At 41.1% G+C, this 23142-nt stretch overlaps 1 protein-coding gene across 3 annotated transcripts; it reads left to right on the top strand.

Moving 5' to 3' along the window:
• The first annotated feature begins 7494 nt into the window (after positions 1–7494).
• acvr2aa (activin A receptor type 2Aa) lies at positions 7495–21582 on the top strand. 3 transcript variants are annotated; one of them, XM_030124861.1, is made up of 12 exons: positions 7495–8379; positions 11887–12118; positions 13680–13798; positions 13881–14035; positions 16672–16695; positions 17633–17776; positions 18058–18201; positions 18424–18569; positions 18851–18961; positions 19561–19703; positions 20307–20437; positions 20524–21582. In XM_030124861.1, the coding sequence occupies exons 1-12, from the start codon at positions 8325–8327 to the stop codon at positions 20716–20718; spliced, it is 1599 nt and encodes a 532-aa protein (XP_029980721.1). In that variant the 5' UTR covers positions 7495–8324; the 3' UTR covers positions 20719–21582. The 3 variants fall into 3 exon arrangements, with proteins under 3 accessions (XP_029980721.1, XP_029980720.1, XP_029980722.1); XM_030124860.1 differs by having other exon boundaries at positions 18851–18965; positions 19565–19703; XM_030124862.1 differs by lacking the exon at positions 16672–16695 and having other exon boundaries at positions 7496–8379; positions 18851–18965; positions 19565–19703; positions 20524–20718.
• Positions 21583–23142: the final 1560 nt, after the last annotated feature.

The raw sequence follows: 23142 nt of genomic DNA, 5'->3' as shown, positions 1-23142 counted from the left end.
TTTTCACATACTGTGAGAAATGACTGAGTTAGAGCAGTTTAAAAACAGTCAACTGACCAAGACAAGAAGGAATCTGCTAGAATGGAGAGTTAATGGGGGAAAGAAGGGATGAGCCTCCAAACTAGTGCCTGTCATTTCACTTTAAAAAGAGCTAGGTCTTCAAACATGGGTTCATATGAAGCCCAGGAACCATGGCTACGTTTTTGGAAAATGTCATTCAACTGCGATGTATCGTTTGGCCGGGAGGGCGATTTATTCAGAGAATTTTCAGGTGAATTTTCACTGCTCTCACACTCTAGTGTGATGTCATCACACACTCTAACTCAGGAAATTTTGAGAATTTTCACTCAACCCAGGGGTTTTTGAAGACTCACCTATTGAAAACCGTAAACCTCATCCTCATACCAAGTACATTTGTGCGGAGAGGACAAAAATGTCTGCGTTTTAAAGTTTAAATGAAGTCTGTAGGTCAAAGTATGGTGAAGTAGTAGTGTCTGGAAAAAAGTGGACTTTTCTGGCTGATTTTTTCCTCTCCCCATTAGTTGTAGTCATGTGTGACCTGATTGGCTGATGCTGATCACCTGACACCTGAGCTTCAACTGTCTGTGTTCTATACTCTGTGTGTGTGTGTGTGTGTGTGTGTGTGTGTGTGTGTGTGTGTGTGTGTGTGTGAGTGTGTGTTAGTTTTTGAGTGTGTGTTTGTGTGTGTGTGTGTCAGTGTGTGAGTGTGTTTGTGCATGAGAGAGAATCAGTTTGAATCAGTTTAACAGTAATAGGAGGAGAAGGAGTACAAGTAACAGTAATAGTAGTATTTTTAGTAGCAGTAGTGGTAGTAGTAGTAGTATTTTCAGTAGTAGTAGTAGTAGTATTTTTAGTTGTAGTAGTAATAGTAGTAGTATTTTTTGTAGTAGTAGTATTTTTAGTAGTAGCACCTGTAATAGTAGTAATAGTATTTTTTAGTAGTAGTAGTAGTAGTAGTAGTATTTTTGTAGTAGTTGTAGTAGCAGCAGTAGTAGTAGTAGTAGAATTTCTAGTAGTAGTAGTAGTAGTAACATTAGTAGTATTTTTAGTTGTAGTAGTAGTATTAGTAGTAGTAGCAATTGTAGTAGTAGTAGTAATATTTTTTAGTAGTAGTAGTAGTAGCAGTAGTAGCATTTTTAATAGTAGTAGTAATCATAGTATTAACAGCAGTAGTAGTATTAGTAGTAGTATCTGTACTTTAACAGACACACAGCGTTGCTATGGACTCTCCAGGGTTGCTATGGGAGGAGAAACATGTCAGACTGATTCAGTTTATTGGACACACCTGGGACACAGAGCAGAGGGGCCGTTGCCGCAGCAACGGCGCTGCACTGACACACACAGAGAGAGAGAGACACACAGAGCAGCAGGAATAGACTGAGTGACTCACTCAGAACAGGTCCCGGAAAATTGGTAATTATGGGAAAACCGTAAAAGATAGGTGAAAACCGAAATGACCGTGGGCATCAGAAGGCCCTGGGGAATGCACAGATGTAGATTTTTTTTCCGTACTGTGAAAAATGACTGAGTTAGGGCAGTTTAAAAACAGTCAACCGAGCAAGACAAGAAGGAATCTGCTATAATGGAGAGTTAATGGGGGAAAGAAGGGACTTGCCTCCAAACTAGTGCCTGTCATTTCACTTTAAAAAGAGCTAGGTCTTCAAACATGGGTTCATATGAAGCCCAGGAACCATGGCTACGTTTTTGGAAAATATCATTCGCCTGCGATGTATCGTTTGGCCGGGAGGGCGATTTATTCAGAGAATTTTCAGGTGAATTTTTCACTCCTTTCTCACTCTAGCTGCCGTTACCATGGGGACCACACACTCTAGAAATGAGGATTTTGAGTCAACCTGGGGGTTTTTGAAGACTCACCTATTGAAAACCGTAAACCTCATCCTCATAGCAAGTACATTCGTGCGGAGAGGACAAAAATGCCTGCGTTTTAAAGTTTAAATGAAGTCTCTAGGTGAAAGTATGGCGAAGTAGTAGTGGTTGGAAAAAAGGCAAGTTTTTTGTCACTCCCATTGAAAATGAATGGGGTTTTTCTTCGCATATTTGTGCGAAAACCGTAAGTGATATCGTTACCACGTGATGACACAGATAATCTTTGGGCCAAGCTGAACATTTCTGCGTTGACAGAATATTTTTAGGACAAATCGTTTGGGAATGGTAGCCACTTGAAAATGGCCCCATTCATTTCGGATGGAGAAATTTGACTGGTTTTTCGCAATTTTAACGAAATCCGTGCATCGGAATGGAACGCCAATAACATAGCACACGATTCCCGAGCAGGACGCACATTTTTGTAATAACATGTGTTGGTCTATTTCCAGCGGTTCGGGCCGCATTAATCGGCGAAATTTTGTCCGGAAGATGAAGAAAAATAATAATAAACGCGCGGAAGAACAATAGGTGCTCGTGGCTTCGCCACGAGCACCTCTCTCCCATTGCTTTGCAATGGGGGAGAGGTGCTCGTGTCGATGCCCGAGCCCCTAATAATAAACGAGCGGAAGAACAATAGGTGCTCGTGGCTTCGCCACGAGCACCTCTCCCCCATTGCTTTGCAATGGGGGAGAGGTGCTCGTGTCGATGCCCGAGCCCCTAATTAAGGAAATGAAACATTGTAACTGAAAATATTGTAATAACTGTGGATGAATGTTCATTTCTTATTTTCTCCTACTATAATAACACCAATAATCAGTGTTGGGGAGACTTAAACTACATGTAGTTGAAGTATGTAGTTAAACTACATTTTGCTGTAACTTGCTGGTAGTTAAATTACATTCATATTTTGTGCTGCATCAAGTAGTTCAAGTACTTTTTGGGTAATTTTTTGAAGTTTACTCAATTTGCAAACTACAATTTTGTGCAACAACATAAAATTAAGGGTTTTTTTTTTTAGATTTATTTTTTGTAATATAAATAGTATTTCACCATTGAATGCTAGACAGTCCCTTTTTCTTTCATCCTGAATTGCTTTGAAGGCATGATCATGTCATTTAATGACATGATAGCCAACGCTGTCTCTGATTGGCTTGCCCTGGCAGCACTCGTATGCTTCGCAGATGTGCGATCACTAGTAATGCTGTGTGGTCGTCACCACCATGGACAAACCTCCTGCCAGCATCACCCCAGATTGTGACATGCCACCCCAACCATGGCCTTATTTTGTTTCATATATACCACATGTGCATTCTCAATTAACGCTGAAAATAAAAAGTAGTTGCTAAAACTATTTTTTCTAGTTGCAGTTTTACAAACTACATTTCTCCAGGGGTAGTAATGTAGTTCGTTTAAAATACTGCCATGCTGAACTACTTTATAGTTTTACAAACTTGCAAAGTAGCTTCCCCACCACTGCCAATAATACATGACACATTAAAGAAATGAGAATCTGGCTTTGGCTATAAATGTATTAGATTCAAAATAAAATGAAAAATTTAGTTATATTAATTAATTTACTATTGAGAAAATGACATTTCTGTCATTAAGAAAAAGTTTGATGGATGCTGTGCTGATAGAGACATATGTGTACAGAGAGTGATGTGACAACGCCCTCGGCTGGACAAATGAGATCAGTGCAGCTCAACAGAACAACAGGACCAGTTCACCAATAGGGTTCAATTATAGGGTTCATTAACAGGGTTCATCAACAGGGTTCAATTATAGGGTTCATTAACAGGGTTCATAAACAGGGTTCAATTATAGGGTTCATTAACAGGGTTCATTTATAGGGTTTATTAACAGGGTTCATTGACAGGGTTCATTTATAGGGTTCATTAACAGGGTTCATTTGTAGGGTTCATTAATAGGGTTCATTTATGGGTTCATTAACAGGGTTCATTAACAGGGTTCAATTATAGGGTTCATTAACAGGGTTCATAAACAGGGTTCAATTATAGGGTTCATTAACAGGGTTCATTTATAGGGTTTATTAACAGGGTTCATTAACAGGGTTCATTTATAAGGTTCATTAACAGGGTTCATTTGTAGGGTTCATTAATAGGGTTCATTTATGGGTTCATTAACAGGGTTCATTAACAGGGTTCATTTATAGGGTTCATTAACAGGGTTCATTTATAAGGTTCATTAACAGGGTTCATTTATGGGTTCATTAACAGGGTTCATTTATAAGGTTCATTAACAGGGTTCATTTATAAGGTTCATTAACAGGGTTCATTTATGGGTTCATCAACAGGGTTCATTTATAAGGTTCATTAACAGGGTTCATTTATAAGGTTCATTAACAGGGTTCATTTATAGGTTCATTAACAGGGTTCATTTATAAGGTTCATTAACAGGGTTCATTTATAAGGTTCATTAACAGGGTTCATTTATAGGTTCATTAACAGGGTTCATTTGTAGGGTTCATTAATAGGGTTCATTAACAGGGTTCATTTATAGGGTTTATTAGAATAACCTGGTTCTGTTCAGTCCGTTTGTCCTAATAACGTGGTGATATTTATCATCTGTCTCTGCTTTTACGTTTTTATGAGTGAAAGTGAAACATTACCATTTAAAACAGAAGAGAAACTATGATTAACATATGTTCAACAAAACTGCAAAAACATTATATTTATCTAATACATATATTTAGACTGAGGACCAGAATAAAATAAACTTGAAAATACTGAATATATTTTCCGTCAGGTCATTAAACATTTGTATTCTGCTTTTGTCATTATTTCAACTACACATTTATTAGGGACTGAGCCCAAAGGGTGAGTCCCTATTGTATTTCGTTCGTTTTTTATTATTCTTTCGCTCACCTCTTTAAAGTGGAATTTGACCCCCTCAACACAAGGTTTTCAGTCCTTTATTCATTAAAGCCAAATCTACAATTGCTGTCCTCTATCCTGATAAATCCACATTAACAGACTCATTCAACAGTTACTGATTATGATGACATTTGTCCTAATCATTACAGCATGTGTTCCACTGACACACACATTCATAAAGCCCTAATTAGTAAAACTCCACTTCCACCTCTTCCCTTATTATTCAACAACCATTAAACCTTTACTTTTTTCATTCACTCATCCTTTCATGTTTCTGCTGCTTTCGACTGGAATTGGACATTAAAACTCACTTCATCCACTAATTTTCTGCTTTTAAACATATAGTCAACCTGTTTTTATTTTATGTATGTGACTGTTATGAATGGTTTAATAATGTTTGTTGTAGGATAAAGCGGGTTCAGAAAATGAATGAATGAATGTTTGTTGTGAACTTTTTCCATTGTGTTGTTCGTTTTCCATGTTTTTGTGCATTTTGAACAGGTCACCACTGAAAATGAGAACTGGATCTTGATCGACTCACCTGGTTAAACAAAGGTCAAATAAATGAAAGATTAAAAAAATAAAGAATATGGGTGTATTTAACTGTATCCACTTCTAAAGTTATCCACAAACAGCAGCTAAAGAAACACAAACAGTTGATTCAATCATCCATCCATCCATTCATTTATTCATCCATCCATAGAGGTGCATCCACATCAACAACAGAGGAAAACTATCTCCATCTCCCGTTTTAGACCAGTTCAGATCCACACTGTCATGTCCGGAGTGAACCAGCAGGGGGCGTCTGATGCCCCGCAAGTCACATTAAAGTGTGTCATACATGCGTGACCCTCACACACCAACTCCGCCCCCTCACACGCCAACCCCACCCCCACAGTCCCTCAGGGTCACATGACGACCATCTGTGGTCTTAATCTACCTGCCGCTGCACACGCATGTGCTGATCCTGCATCCACACAACACGCAACTGCTGATCTGGGTCACATGACCCTGGCAGGTCAAAGTTCACCACCATGAGCAGGTTCCACCCACGGAACTACAGTGCCTTATTCATGGGTAATTAATGTGTAATTATGGTGTAACTAACATCCCTTATTCAATAAAAAGCCGCTGTTGGAACTGATGGAACTCAGAGTTGAACATTAAAACAGATTCATTATTGAATAGTTGAATGACTGAGGAGGTTTGGACTCATCTCTGACAGTAAAACTACATGTTTTCATCACTACTTGTGTTTGTTGTTGTCAGATGGACCTGAGCCTCCAGACTAGGTCTGATTCTGGTTCTGGTCGGGGTTTGAACAGCTGATGTTGTTTTCTGATGCTGCGTTTCATGCATGTTCATCGTAGGAGCTGCTGTTCTTCCTCACGTTCACATGTGTGATTAAAAGTTAATGATGTGAGCAGCAGATGGATTCCTCTGTCACTGCATCGCCTTCACTCTGAGGAAACATCAGCCAAGGTGAACTGTGACCTGGATCCACCGGATCCACTGGCCAATGGTTGTCATAGCAGATCAATCCTGACCCATCATAGATAATCCCTGCACTGTAATCCATCCTAATCTGAGCCCACGATGCGTTCACTGCCACTCGGGAACTTCTACCTGTATCACTCTTAGATGTGTTTAATACACTACACCATATTTGGAGAAAAGGGCAGAGCAGCAAGAGCCATCAGGTATGATGGGTGAAGTAACTGTAAATATTCCACATCATTGTTGTGGTCTCCATTTTCTCAACCTGTATAATGTAACAGAACCACAGTGGATCAGGTAGAACCACAGTGGATCTGATAGAATCACTATGGGTCCAACAGAACCACAGTGGATCAGACAGAACCACAGTGGATCTGACAAAACCACAGTGGATCAGATAGACCCACAGTGGAACAGACAGAACCACAGCGGAACAGATAGAACCACAGTAGATCAGATAGAACCACAGTAGATCAGATAGAACCACAGTGGATCAGACTGTCTATAATCAGAGTCATACCAGCAGATTGAAATAAAGTTAACGAACTGAAACAACACCAACAAACCTTTGCAATTAATATGCAAAGGTTTATAAGCAATCTGGAGAACCTGAGGAGAATCCAGACAGAAACTATGTTGAAGCTCATACTATAAACTGCTAAATATACCAACCAGAGAGATATATGAATGTTGCATATCAAACTGGATATGACTGCGTATAAAATATAAATGACCACACATACTGTACTATCAGTACAGTCTTCAACAGCCATAAAATACACACTGCACTCACATCTATTACAGTATATTAGCCTAAATATTTACACTATAAAAATATTGTACATTTACTCTATATCAACACTGTACATTTACATCATGTTAAACTGTATATTTACTGAATAAGTAAATTATTAAGTGTACGGTATATTTAAAGTGTATTAAAGTGTATGTTTCTAAAGGGTACAGTATATTTCCAGTAGTGCATTCTGTCTAAACCAGGTCCAGAATACAGTCACATCCCGCCACTCTCCTGCTGACAGGGGGCGGGCATTCTCCCACATTCCAGCTGTCCTACGTCATGAGAACGCACGTGATTGGTGTATAGATACACACAGAACTCCGTATTGGCTACTGTCCACGTCCGTCAGGTTTTCCCGAGCGCTGTGACAGATGACAGTGGAAGGGTGAAAAAACAGAAATAATGTTAGCGGCCATCTTGGTTTCTGTTGTGGGCAGCGAGAGCGGAGCGGCGGAGAACTGTAACACTGACCGCGGTAATTTTTAGCCCACACACCGATAGAATAATCGAGGACAGCCCGCCTGCTGTGTGTGTCTGCGTTGTGAGCTTTGTCTCACCCGGCCTACGTGTGGAAACTCGCTCCCGTCGGACCAGTCGGACTGGTAGCCTCCGAGCTAAGCTAAGGCTAGCCGGGGGAGCTACAGCGGGTTGGCCTGGCTGAGTGGGTCAGCAGCCGCCTGGAGGCTGCAGCTGTGCGCGGTGACAATTGGAATCCCCGGGGCCGCAAACTGCGATCAAGCCGGATCGAACACCGAATGGTCAGCACGCTGTATGCTCCTTCCACACGGGGAGAGGTGAAGATGCCTCGGCTGCGGCCGTAGTCGGAGTGTGAAAGTGTTATTGGAGGAATGTGGAGAGGCTGAGGCTGCGGATCAGGCTTGTGTCTGTCGGTGTTAATCCCCTTATTCTGCTCTTTAACTGGTCTTTAACTCCCCGTCTGCGGGATGGACCCGTAAAATGTCCCCTAGCAGACCGTGTTCAGGACTGTTTGTGATGGTTTGTCGCCGGTGTGTATCGGAGGCCGCAGACTGAGTAAACACAGGGATTGACTGGATGGTTGGCGGACAACAGCCCCTCTGTGGCCGGGTGGTGTTCATGTCGGACCGGGACTGAGGTGGATGTTTGTGCACACAGAAAAACGGACTGGACAGAACCGAGAGAGCTCGGGTTGAAGGCCCACTGCATTCTGGGATAGTGAACTGAAAGGTGAAGGTCTAATATTAAACATGGGATCAGCGACCAAAGTGGCCTTCAGTGTTTTCCTCATCTCCTGCTGCTCAGGTGAGTGGAGTGGGTCAGTGTTTGGACCAGGTGAACCAAGGACCACATACACACCACCAACCAGATATTAGCATGGCAACACTACTATACACAGAAACTACAAACAGTAGATACAACACAGCATATATACACACTGTAGAAACTACACACTATACACACTGTAGAAACTACACACTGTATACACACACTGTAGAAGCTACACACTATGCACACAGTAGAAACTACACTCTATACACACAGTACAAACTACACACTATATACAGACATTGTGGAAGCTACACACTATACACACAGTAGAATATACACAAAGTACAAACTACACACTACACAGTAGAAACTACACTCTATACACACAATAGAAACTACACTCTATACACACAGTAGAAACTACACACTATATACAGACACTGTGGAAACTACACACTATACACTCTAGAATATACACAAAGTACAAACTACACACTATACACAGTAGAAACTACACATTATACACACTGTAGAAACTATACACGGTATATACACACTGTAGAAACTACACACTATACACACAGTAGAAACTACACTCTGTACACACAATAGAAACTACACACTATACACACAGTAGAAACTACATTCTATACACACAGTAGAAACTACACTATTCAGACACTGTGGAAACTACACACTATACACACAGTAGAATATACACAAAGTACAAACTACACACTATACACAGTAGAAACTACACACTATACGCACTGTAGAAAGTATACACTGTATATACACACAGTAGAAAGTACTCACTATATACAGACACTGTAGAAACTATACACAGCAGAAACTACTCACTGTATATATACGCTGTAGAAACTACACACTATACACACGGTAGAATATATAAAAGTACAAACTGCACACTATACACACAGTAGAAACTACACACTGTGTGAAAAGATACTCCCCAGTTGAAGTGCAGTTTGTATACCCTGTCTGTATCATGTGTATAATTCGTGTATAACACATGTGTACCTTGTGTATACCCCGTGAATACAGTGTGTAACCTGTGTATAACCCGTGTGTACCTTGAGTGTATCCCGTGTATACCTTGTGTGCAATATGTGTATACCAGTGTATATCCTGTGTGTACCCTGAGTATACCCTGTGTATAACTCATGTATAACCCGTGTGTACCCTGTGTATACCCCATGTATACCATGTGTGTACCCCTTTTGTACCCTGTGTATACCCTGTGTGTACCCTGTGTATACCGCACGTCTACCCTGTTTAAAACCTGTGTGTACCCTGTATTGGGTACACATTAGAGCTGCAAAATATATCATTTGAGCATCGCCATCGCTATGTACGTGTGTGCATTAGTCACATCGCAGGTCCTGCAATGTAGGGGGCAAATGAACTCAATGTGTTCTCATCTAATTTCAACCTGGGTACCTGACGCACACTGGGAGCAGGCATCCCCCAATCACAATCGTTCTTAATCAGTTTGCCGAAGCAGACCCCACCCCTTCACATGGAGTAAGTTATTGGTAACAACATTGAAAAATGAGCAACAAACACGAGAAAAATCACAGAAAACAGACTTGGTGCCAAAAAGAAAAGCTATGTCAGTTATCTGGAATTATTTCAGCTATAAGAAGGATGATACTGAAATACGTGTTCTATGGCAACAGTGCCTTCCACCTGTTGACACAACAAGAGGAAACACAACAAATTTGTTTGACCATTTACGTCAGCACCACACAGCTAATATATCCTCCTAAGTATTTTTTTCATATCACAATATATATATCGCAGAGTTTTAAAAAAACCGCAATGTCATTTTTTTCCAATATTGTGCAGCCCTAGTGTACATGTGGTTCCTGGTGGACCCAGGGGATCCTCTACATTATAAAACACAGATGCATGGGCTGGACTGATGTCATCTACCTCTGAAGAGGTCATCAATCCTAATGAGGATCCTTTCTACCAAAAGCAGATTAATCAGCTGATAAATCCGCCAGCCTGAAAATCTTCAGTCCTACTGGAATGAATATAAACCAAATGACCAAAGTTCTGTTTATTTGATGTTTTTAATGTACAGTATGTAACAGTGTTTATACCACATATATACTGCTTTGTGTCCATTTATCCAGCAAATTTGTAAATGTTTCAGTAAATGGAACCTATAAGATAAGATAAAATGATATAAGATATAATAAAGATATGACTTTATTTATCCCACTGTGGGGAAATTTCACACTTAACAGCAGCAACAAAGAAGCGCAGAGAAAAAGACAGGAAGCTGAACTCTGACTTTAGCAATCTGTAAAATGTACATCAGTGTTGAGAAGTCTGTCTATTTCTAGAAAAAAGAAATACAGTAGTAGCCTGAATACACTGTGTTTTCCCAGAATTAAGCATTTGAATTAGGGATGCAAATTATTGATTAATCCATTAACCATTAGTTGGATGACCTTATCGATTGATTATCAATTAATTGATAAGTAGCCATTTTCCTGAGACCCTGAATTTCTCTTTCGATAGGGTCTAAAAGAATAAAAGCTAAGTATTGTTTATATACTTCATGAGAAAAGCATGTCATATTCCTCAATGATTGATTTATTGTACTGTTGGATACAGTAAAGGCAATGAAATTTATGTAGTGGAACTAAATAAATTGTGCTGAGAAATTCAATTAAAAAATGGATCTGAAGCGGGGGCAGTTTAGAAGAAATGGGCATTTCTGACCTTGCATCACTAGCTGACATAATGGAGCGGGATTTCAGCGGAGATGCAGTTCTAACTCATCAACGCCATAATCTGGTTTGATGACTGGCTATCCCAGCCGTGGTGTAGCAGTGTGGACAAACCAGCAGCCTTCGGACAGGTGTGGACAAAGTGACTCCCCCGTTAATCAACTTCAGTGATGAAGCCTAGTTTGGGCAGTGGCGCCCCCTACTGTCGACACCACAAATCCTGCTGCGGAAAAGGGCTATTAACCTACAATTAATAATCTAATCGAGCAAATTCTTTTCAACAATGAACTGATAGTCAGTTCATTGTTGACATCCCTAATTTGAATATTGAGGGTTGTCCAGTATCCATGAAATAGGTGGCGTTTGTTTCATGTTGTTTCTATTCCATTCTAAACCCAGTGAAAACCCAGTAGTTTATACAACCTAAGTTAATTAATTAAGCCAGTCTTTTTTCTATTTAAATATGTTCGTAAAGCTCAGATAGCCATGACACCACTTGAAATGTGAAGATCACTGTAATATAGTGAGAGTTCAAAGCACAGCTGAACTGATCAGTCATCTATTATTGATCAATAGTCAGTCAGTCTCCAGATATTCTGAGTTTTTAATGATTTTTGGTTCACTTTCAGTGGGTTTAGACTACATATATATTCACAGGTTGTATTTCAAACTGTTCATTCTGTATATTTAAAGTTGGTTTCCCTGGTTCAGCAGTAGAACACTGAACCACTGACCACGTACTGAACAGAACTGATGGTTGAATGTGTGTGTTCAGGTGCAATCCTGGGTCGCTCCGAGTCTCAGACGTGTGTTCACTACAACTACAACCCCTCATCATCGTCATTGGCAGGGGCAGCAGAGAGTCGGATGAACCATAGTGGTCTGGAAACATGCCATGGCGACAAAGACAAGAGAAAGCACTGTTTCGCCACCTGGAAAAACCTGTCTGGAGTGGTAGAGGTGGTCAAACAGGGTTGTTGGCTGGACGATGTCAACTGTTATGACAGGTAAGTATAACGTTAACCCTCCATGACACCAAAACGCTGTCAATGTATGATCATTCAACTTTATGGACGTTAAATCTCTTCTTTCAGGGTGCTTGAAATCTTTGAAAATGCTTGAATTTCAGTGTTGTGTTTTCAGGGTCTGAAAAGTGCTTGAATTTTAGTTTAAGTGCCTACAATTCTAACTCTGTGATGTAATTAATTAATTTATTTTTAATATTAACTCAAGTCAAAGCTACATACAGAGAGGTGATACATTTTGAAAAATAAAACTTTATGAAAAAAAAAAAAAAAAACATTCCCAGGTGTTCTCAGGTTGACTCCCGGTATATTTTGATCTTAATCTTTGTCTCGGTGTGAGTGTGTCTGAAAAACACTAAGTGGCTTCCCTTTTTAGCTTACCAGCCGACAGGCTGTAAGCTATTGTTGTCATGCGTCGTCCGGCGTTGTCTGTCGTCATTGTTGTCTGTCTGTTGTCCGTTACAAAAACTTCAATCGTCTTCTTCTCCGATACTACAATTCCAATTGACTTCAAACTTGGTATACAGCTTCTTTATGATGATGCCAACAAAAATTAGTGAAATTATTTGAATCCGGATCTGATTCTGGATTTGGTGCGACTTTGAAAAATTCCCCCATTATAAGAGATAGGAAGTGGATGGATGCAATAACTCAGTAAATATAAATGATATCAAGTGTAAATTTCTACAGCCCAGCCCTAATGGGGAGATCACCAAAACATAATGGCTGCATGATGATCAGGATCTTCTTCTGGATCCGGGAACTTACGGAAAATTTAACATGGGCTTTTATGGGGAAAAGATTTCAGGCGTCTTTTTCTCTGAAACTAACAGTTCTGACTGGCTTCAAACTTGGTATACAGCTTCTTTATGATGATGTCAACACAAGGTATTGAAATTATTTCAATCCGGATCTCATTCTGGATTTGGTGCGACTTTGACAATTTTTCCCATTATAACAGATAGGAAGTGGATTGATACAATAAATCAGTAAATATCAATGATATCAAGTTGGAATTTGAATTTTTTACAGATCTGATTGCAATATGACCAAAACATGGGCTATTTTTGTAATGTCATAAATACACATAACTGGGTGATAATAAATGGCATCTGGATACATTTCCCAAAGCTTTTCATTTGGCCGGTAAGCTACAGGGCCATTGGTTCTATTTTTTGGATAAATCTTTGTGTTCTTCTTTCATTTCTAAACTTTTTGCTATTATGAAACACAATTTTAGATGTTTATACCATAAAACAATGTACATCATTCAGATAAAAAGATTAAAAAAAAATAGAAAACCAAGTATATGTATTCCTGTAGATATGTATTTGACCCCAGCGATAAGGTGAAAGTGACCCTTAAGTGCTTGAATTTGACCTTGGAAAAATGTGTATGAACCCTGTTATTTACATCAAACCAATTCTTTCCAATGAAATGGATGTTAATCAATGAAGTCACAAGATACATATTGTAGTAAAATATATTAGTTTATAAATGAACTGATTGTAAAGGTGTTTTTTTTTTTTTTTGGCTCTAACAGGAATGAGTGTGTGGAGAAGAAGGATTCTCCTGAAGTCTTCTTCTGTTGCTGTGAAGGAAATTTATGTAACGAGAAGTTTTTCTACAGCCCCGACAGCACTGTCCCACCTCTAATACCCAGTAAGCCCCGCCCTCCCCTATTCACCTGTTCACCTGTCCACTTGTCAGACCTCTGTAAACTGACTGTGTTTTGCTGCTGCAGCGCCCAATAAGCCGGTGTCTGGACGTCCGGCGGTGCTGACCATACTGATGTACACACTGGTTCCCATCATGGCTCTCACTGCCATCGTCCTGTTTTGTTTCTGGATGTATCGACACCACAAATTGGCCTACCCACCTGTCCTGGTGCCCACACAGGTGAGACAACTACACACCTTTGTGTTAGTTCAACAAAGCATTTAGATTTATCTAGTATTTATGTTATTGTTTGTAACTGTAGACCATCTGTAAAACATCCATGAAACACTTGTAGAGAGGATTCAGAACCCAAACACAGTGGTACAACGGCAGGGAAATTCAACCAGGTGACATTTCTGAACAGGAGAAGAATGAATGAATGAATGAGGTTCCAGAGGGGTTGGACTCCTAAGGTCAAAGATCATGGACAATTATAGGCTTGTCCACAGATAGTAAGACCTGAACCGAGTCTTGGACCAGGACAAACTTCCTGATCTGAATCCCTGTGGGGTCTGTTATTGGACTAATATCTTATGTATAGGTGTTTGTAAGTCCACACAGCACCAGGGCACCTTAGGTCCAAGTACATGATGGACTTTATAGTTGTGTCATCAGACTTGTGGCCAAATTGTTGATCAGCTGATCAACACCTGGTGATGAGATGGATCGGGTGGCTATGGAGGATGTAGGACGGATCAGAAAGTTCAGTACAAATAAAGATGATATTTACCTGTTAGTAACTCTTTTACTGCAGACTAAGTATAATATTAGTTGGTATAAGTACTGGAGATCGACCGATATGGGTTTTTCAGGGCTGATCAGCTACCGATTATTAGTAGTTAGAGGAGGTCGATAACCGATATTTGGAGCCGATATTCATTTGCAGTAAAAGTGTAAAAATTGGCGTGAAAATTTTTGAATAATTCAAACACTGAACTTTGTTTAAATGCCTAAAGCATGTTTATTTAATCAAACAAATAGAAAATTATAGCTCCAGAAGTGCATGGATTTCCTAGACTCAGAAGCATCTCTTATAAAGTTGAATAAGAGCTTAAATAAATAGCTCCCTTAAATTTTTCCACAGTAAATAAAGTAAAATTTAAATATAACTATAATGACTTATCTATGTATTAAGTTCAAACACAACAAAAATACAGGGAAACTCTTGTAAACTCTTGGGCCACATGCTGACATATGCTCAACTCATCATGCTTAATTTATTACTGCATTTGGGAAGCCTTAAGTTGATTTCATTATTAAATTTTATATTTTACCATGCGATAGCAGGGACCCTGTCATTCAAAACTATTTTGCTACATTATTAATGATTAACATGACAAAAGCTACATAAAAAAGTATAATAGTTGCAATGAGTGCAATTAAACTCCTGACAGAGCACAAACAGCCTTTAGGGCTTTAATGAGCCCACACAGGATTTAAAATGTTCCACCATGTTCAGATAAATCACTTCTGAATTTTACTCTCTCTCATCTTCACTTTAATTTTCAGATCATAGGACTAGAAAGCTCACAGCAACATTAGTAGTTGTGAGTTGTAGAGTTCTTCATGTGACTTTAACGCAAACACACACTATTACATTACATACCAACACAGTCTCATCCCAAATAGTCAGAAATCGATGCATATGGTCAGGGCCCCATAGCGGCACTATTTGACACAGGGGGTACTCCTTCCGTGTCGGATTTCGACGCGGAAGGAGTACACACCGCGGAGAGGCAAAGTTTTCTCGTGTGAGAAGCTCCGGAGAGAAAACACGTGTCAAAGGTAAACGCAGACAACTCTTCTGAAACTGTAATAATCATCCCTGTGCTCTACATCTCACAACTACTACTAATGTTTCAGAATAACGTCAGAGCAGAGTAAACATTAGCGGCAGCTCTGCTAACTCATATTACCTCCTGACATGTCTGAGAATTAGACTGCTAATAATATGGAGATGGAAACAGTCCGTGATAAAAAAGTATGTGTGTGTGATTAAGAGAGAGCGCATAAAAAACTCAGTTCACTTGTTTTAGGGAAGCATGCTAAGGTGGAGGCTGATGAGCTTTACCAGAACATTAGTTCATCAGTCTGGCTCTAAACGCTCTGCACACTATGGATTAGTAATGGAGAAAATGTATGTAGAACTCAGTCTCATCCCAAGTCAGTCCCAGTCTGTGTGTGTGAGGACAGCTTCCGCCTCAACCAATCAGAGGGCGCAGAGTGGATAGTGCAGGAGAGAGAGAGAGAGAGAGAGAGAGAGAGAGGCGCGGCTGCATCTGAGCCGAAATAACCCAGTTTTAAATTGATTTCTTAATATCAGCCCGTCAGATTAAAAAAAGGTCGATACCGATATACATCAAATTTCCAAATATCGGCGCAGATAATCGGCCCGGCCGATAATCAGTCGACCTCTAATAAGTACATATCTGTGTATAATACTAGTAGGTATAAGTACATATCTACGTATAATGTTAGTAGGTATAAGTACATATCTGTGTATAATACTAGTAGGTATAAGTACATATCTGCGCATAATGTTAGTAGGTATAAGTACATATCTGTGTATAATACTAGTAGGTATAAGTACATATCTGCGTATAATATCAGTGGGTATAAGTACATATCTGTGTATAATACTAGTAGGTATAAGTACATATCTGCGTATAATGTTAGTAGGTATAAGTACATATCTGTGTATAATACTAGTACGTATAAGTACATATCTGCGTATAATATTAGTAGGTATAAGTACATATCTGTGTATAATACTAGTAGGTATAAGTACATATCTGTGTACTGTGTCTTTTTCCTAGCATGCCTTTCATATCATGGTTGAGGTAAGACGATCACACTGCCTCTATTTATGCTTTTATTTTGAAGCACGTGTCTGTGTCACCGTCTTATGTTTTGTTTATGTGCATGGACAGGTGGGCAGAGTCTGTGTCCTGATCAGCTGATAATCAGGCTGATGTGCATGATAGTTACTGATCTGTTGGTGAAGCATGCTGTTGGCAGGTTTTTAAGAACAGTCTTATTCACGGTGTTGTGGAACCACACAACTATTCACAGTTGTTCCTGTGATGAGAATCCCAGACCACCTTGGACCGGGGCCTTATAGATAGATGTGGTCTAGTGGTTTGCATTGATCTTCTTTGTGGTCTCCTGGGGGGGTGTGGGGTGTCACTGGAGTGAACACCCACACCAACACTGTCCACAGAGACAATTTCACTGACGGTATCAGCATAACTCATCTCATCTAGACTTGATTTTGGTATCCGCACATCTCCTTTCCATTGCAGGTGTAGTACAATAGTGTGGATGATTGTCATAGTGATGCAGCGTTTACATAGTGTGACACTCGTGTACTGGACCACAGTGTTGGTCGGCTGCCGGACCCATATATGGTTGTATAATACACAGATCTACTGTAGATCAACCAGTGCCTGATCTGCAGGGTCGCTGTGGTGCGTTTCAGCGACTGGAATTAAAACTAATTCCTGATATCTCCTGCTTTCAAAGATGGAAAAACAGTCCAGTTGGGCTAGTACCATCAGAGGAAATGCAGCTTAAGGATAGAAACTAGCACCTACCAGTAGATACAGGCCTGGGGGCTAGTGTAGCACAACACCCTAGGGGTCTGGAGCAGGGGGGGCCAAGGGGGGGTCACTCGGACCCCTCAACAGTCGCCATTAAAGACATGAGGCTGCAGAAGGCCCAGTGAAAGCCCAGTTTTATTGAAATGTTACTGACCTGCTAGTCTTCTGGTCTCTGCAGGACCCGGGTCCCTTGCCCCCTTCACCTGTCCTGGGTCAGAAGCCACTGCAGTTGCTGGAGATCAAGGCCAGGGGGCGCTTCGGCTGCGTGTGGAAGGCTCAGCTGCTCAGCGAATATGTGGCTGTGAAGATCTTCCCCATCCAGGTGAGTACGTCTGTCTGAGCATGCTCAGAAGCCAGGACAGGTCCTCATGGATGCTGGTCCAGCCTGATCATTGTTCTAATCCACCCTTTATGTCAGGTTTACTCCAAATGAATCACAGATTAATCAAATGTCAACATAGTGGCGACTGATGAAGACTCTCCATTATGACCCTGATGGAATCTGAAACACCCACTTACCATTAAATCAGCCTGAGGAGGATGTCCTCTCTGCTCCAGTTGGTCATAGTGTCTCTGTTGATGTGTTTTTCCTTGTTTCTTCAGGACAAACAGTCATGGCAGAATGAGTATGAGATCTACTGTCTGAACGGGATGAGACACGACAACCTGCTGCGATTTATGGGCGCTGAGAAGCGAGGCAATAACCTGGACACGGAGCTGTGGCTCATCACTGCCTACCACGACAAGGTGTGGACATTGAACTACCCACCACAGAGAAATGGGCCTCACCGAAAGGGGATGGGAATTTGGGGGTAGAGGTGGAGTTAGGGTTGGGGATTGGGGTTAGGGTTAGTTGAAATCCATGCCCACAGCACTGTAAACTGTCTGTCTTCAAGGTTGGGGTTACGGTTGGGGTTGGGTTTATTTGAAGTCCACCCCTACAGCTCTGTAAACTATCTGTGTCTTCAGGGTTCTCTGACCGACTACCTGAAGGCCAACATCCTCTCCTGGTCTGAACTGTGTCACATCGCTCAGACCATGTCTCGAGGACTTGCTTACCTGCACGAGGACATACCTGGACACAAAGACGGACACAAACCGGCCATCGCACACAGGTAAACGCACAAAAAACAGTGTCAGCAGTGGGTCAGTCTTCAGCTTCTGTGGACCTTGATTTATGAAGGTGTTGAAGATCAGATGAAAGAACCGAAGGCATCAGATATGATGTAAAACTGTTGTTTATAAAAGGTCCATGTTTTGTCTTCATTCGATGTCAACCTTCAACTAAATCAAGATGATCTTATTCATGTAGTTTTTATGTTTAGTTTTAGTTGTTTCATGGTTTTTACCTTTTCATGCCTGAAACGTGCCACTCTGATCTTGTTTTCCTTTTCAGAGACTTTAAGAGTAAGAATGTCCTGCTGAAGACTAACCTGACGGCCTGCATCGCAGATTTCGGCCTTGCTCTGCGCTTTGAAGCTGGTAAATCTCCTGGAGACACGCATGGACAAGTAAGTTCATCTGAAGGACATCAGTGTATCCTTCATACTCACTGAAACACTACAGTTCCCCATTGAGCAGAACCAGGTTCAGAACTGGATCCAGATTGTGTATTTTGTCACCTATTGACTGTGTGCTAAATTAAATTATTTCTAAATGATGTCATATTTAATTAGTAAAACATTTTGACATGTTTTCACTGTGGCCATGTTCATTCATTAGGGTTGGAGCTCCCCCTGGTGGCCATCATAGTAGAGACAGCAGCTCTGATGATGAAAAATAAGAGACAACCCAGACGATACATGGGAAAATTAATACATACACAAAAATGTACATGTAAAACAAAATACAAAAACCAACAGAAACAAAATAAATGATACACCTTCCACAGAATAATTAATTTTACAAATCAACTTGTGAAATTGTGGGTGAAACTCTTTAGATTTTATGATGAACTCAGTCTAATATAGTGAAAATGATTACTTTACCACCTTCACTTCTGTTGAATTTCAGAGTAAGACCATCCTGTGAGTCCAGCAGTCCCTGAGTCAGTCCTGATATGACAATAAAGACTCAGACTCCTTTTCATAGAGGTTTGTGTGTGTCTCAGGTTGGAACCAGGAGGTACATGGCCCCCGAGGTCCTAGAGGGCGCCATTAACTTCCAGAGAGACGCCTTCCTCAGGATTGACATGTACGCCCTTGGCCTGGTCCTGTGGGAGCTGGCCTCACGCTGCAAGGCTGCCGACGGTAAGGAAACCCAGATACAGGTATGGGTACAAGCACAGGTACAGGTAGATGATGGATGTACAGGTAGAGGGAAGAAGCAGGGTTGAGTTGAGGTACTGATGTGGGTACAGAAACAGGTACATATCTGGGCACATATACAGGCACAGGTTTGGATACAGGCTCGGGTACAAGGACATATATGGGTACAGGTGCAGGTATGGTACAGACCCATATACCAGAACCTTCCGAGCCCTGCCTATCTCTCCCTATGGTTGCAGTTGGAAGTAGGGTACAGATTCTGGTACAGATGCAGTTATGGTACAGATTCGGGTCTGGGTATTGTATAGGGCAGGGGTGGGCAACTGTGGTCTTTGAGGGCTGGTGTCCTGTATGTTTTAGATAGTTCCCTCTTCAGCACACCTGGTTCAGTTAATGATCAGCTCATCATCATGCTCTGCAGAAGCCTGATGATGTAATGGCTTCCAGGTGTGATGGAGGAGGGAAATATTTAAAACATGCAGGATACCGGCCCTCGAGGACTGGAGTTGCCCACCCTTGGTATAGGCCCACATGCTGCACCCTGCTGGACCCCGGTCTCTAACCGTCTCTCTGATCCTGGTTCAGGTCCGGTGGATGAGTACATGCTGCCGTTTGAGGAGGAGGTGGGCCAGCACCCCTCTCTGGAGGACATGCAGGAGGTGGTGGTTCATAAGAAGCTTCGGCCGACGCTCAGAGAGTGCTGGCAGAAACACGCGGTGAGTCTCTCTGCATTACCCACAGTGCTATCCTGTGGGCGGCAGTGCTTTGACCTCTGACCCATGTTGTTTTCACTGTCTGTCAGGGTTTGTCCGTCCTCTGCGAGACCATTGAGGAGTGTTGGGACCACGAGGCTGAGGCCCGGCTGTCGGCCGGCTGCGTCGAAGAGCGGGTCGTCCAGATGCAGCGACAGACCAGCGTCACGACGACAGAGGACATCGTCACCGTGGTCACCATGGTAACCAATGTGGACTACCCACCCAAAGAGTCGAGTCTATGACCGGGCTGAGGACCAATCAGAGCGCTGCAGAGACTCCTTAGTGAAACACAGGGCTCTGATTGGATGGAGGAGTGCATCCTGTTTTTCCTACAAAATAAGACTTTTTGTACAAAATGTGAGGATTGAGTGAAAAAGGGCGATTTTAGTTTTCAGACTCTGCTGCCAATAAAACCAGCTGCTGAATGTGTACATACTGATTTATATTATTGATTTACTTCATTATTGATTATCAGTTATTGATCCAGCCAGAATGACTAATGATGAAGACCCTGTAATGGTGGGTCAGCCTCAGAACTGGACCCACAATCAATACACCTGGCTCTTACAGTCCACCTGACCCAGTCCTCTCCTGAATTAGTCCTCACCAGAACCTGACCTGGTCTTCCATCCCCCTCCATCATCTTTGTCATTTGGCGTGTTTCCACTGCAAGAACTTTGGGGTGAGTGTGCATGTGTGTGTTTGGGGGGTGGGGGTCGTGATCGTTGTATGACCCATTTGGCTGTAGAATCCAATCAGTGGCTGCACATCTGCTTTGGTCCACTTACACTATTCCTTCTTTTGAGAACTTCTCAATTCTCCTGATTCATACTATTTCGTACTCATCTTCTACAGGGTTATAAAAATGCCACCTGTTTCCTTCTCTGGGTCTACCCAATCAGCAAACCTTTAAGCTCCATCCAGGAGTTTTCAGTCCCATTTGGAGAATCTACCCCAAAGTAGGAACTCCATTAGACCCTGTAATTTGACCCGTGGGGGCGGTTCCTGCAGTGGAGACAGGCCCATTAACTATCATGATAATCATGGGTCTTTAGCTCAGATGTTACAAATGTTTCCTTCGCCAAATATTTATACAGTAAATAAAATTGAACTCTAGGGTTTTTTTTTCTATGAATCCTTATCCTGTTTTATTTTGTGGTTTATTTTGTTCATCGTATTTTGTTTCCTTTATTTTATCATGTTTTACTTTTACATTCATTTTCTGTCATTTTGTTAATTTTTTTTAATTTGATTTAGGTTTTTTTTTTGTTTTGTTTTGTTTCTGTATGTAACTTCCTTCATTGATTTAATTTCATATTTCTGTTTTGTTTTATTTTATTTGGTTTGGTTTTCTCCTCCTTCATTCACCATAATTCTCTGTGTTTTATTTCCATTGTTGTTTCCTGTTTGTTTTCACCCAGCAGGCCTTGTTCTGCGTTTTAAACTTTAGACGTTTCTGACACTAAGGGTTAAATATATGATGAATAATGTGAATATTTAAAGTTGGTCTAAAGTGACTGTTCTACTGTCTTTAATCTGACAGTTTGTACATAAGAAACATCTGAATGTTGGTTCTTGCGTTTATAAAGAAACAATCAGAGCTCGGTGCTTTATCTTGAAAAGTCACAACACTAACTTCCTGTGTCATCATTCTTTATTATTATTATTACTTTCATTTTTTTCTGAACTGTTCCTTTGTAAACATTATGAAACGCCCAATCACTGACGAGCATTTCAACATTTTATGTTTCACAGAACCTTTGTCCCTCTAAATATCCCAGCCTGCAGTGAACACAACACGCTGCAGTGTATTCACTGTCACTTCTGTTTGTTGAGGATTGTACAGAATAAAATAAAATGTTTCCTCTGACTCTGCCTGTCTCCCCTGAATCCATGTGACTTGAACGTCACCTTGAGTAACAGATTTCAACTGTCAGACTGTTCTGGACCACATGTGGAAGTGTAACACCGCTGACAGCTGCTAGATGGTGCCCCTAAAAGCCCAGGGTTCCCCTGAACTAGAAATACTGAGTCCTGTTTGTGTTTGGACTGATCTCAGGTCTTCTGTGGTTCTGTTTAATACTGAGCTAGCCCTTAGTATTAGCTCACCTCTGACCCTTTGGGCTCCCATAGCTCTGCCCCTTTGGTCCAGATATGGTCACTTCTGGCTCCAGAACAAAAAGCCAACATTGTGTTGAAGTCACGTATCCTGGGCCTGAACAGGATGTTAAAGATGTGCTGTTGCTGAACACACCCCAACAGTTTGTATCTTGTGTTTTTAAGACCTTCTTTTAAATGAGTTATTATTAGTGCTGGGCAGCGATTAAAATTTTGAATCGCAATTAACTGTGTGGATTTCTGTGATTGTGATTAATTGCATAGTTATGGGGGGGAGGGGGGGGGCATCAACAGCGTGTTTTGCCTTTCAGTGATATTTCAGACTTGAAGTACTCCGGTGATAAAAATAATTCCACATTGCAGTGCTTCCAAACAACTTTGTCCTTCTCAACCCCACCATCTGAAGACATTTAAAATGAAAATGTCCATGGAAAAGACCGCTACTTTTCTCCATGTTTATGTCCACACCAGTTTATTTCCGCTTGTGAGTGATTGACAGGAGTCTTAAGCCCACTAATAAGTACTAATACTAATAAGCCCAATAATAT

The sequence above is a fragment of the Sphaeramia orbicularis genome, chromosome 21 (genome assembly GCF_902148855.1).
Source record: "Sphaeramia orbicularis chromosome 21, fSphaOr1.1, whole genome shotgun sequence".
NCBI lineage: Eukaryota > Metazoa > Chordata > Actinopteri > Kurtiformes > Apogonidae > Sphaeramia > Sphaeramia orbicularis.
Note: the sequence above shows the minus strand (reverse complement) of the source record. Positions and strands in the feature narration are given on the sequence as shown.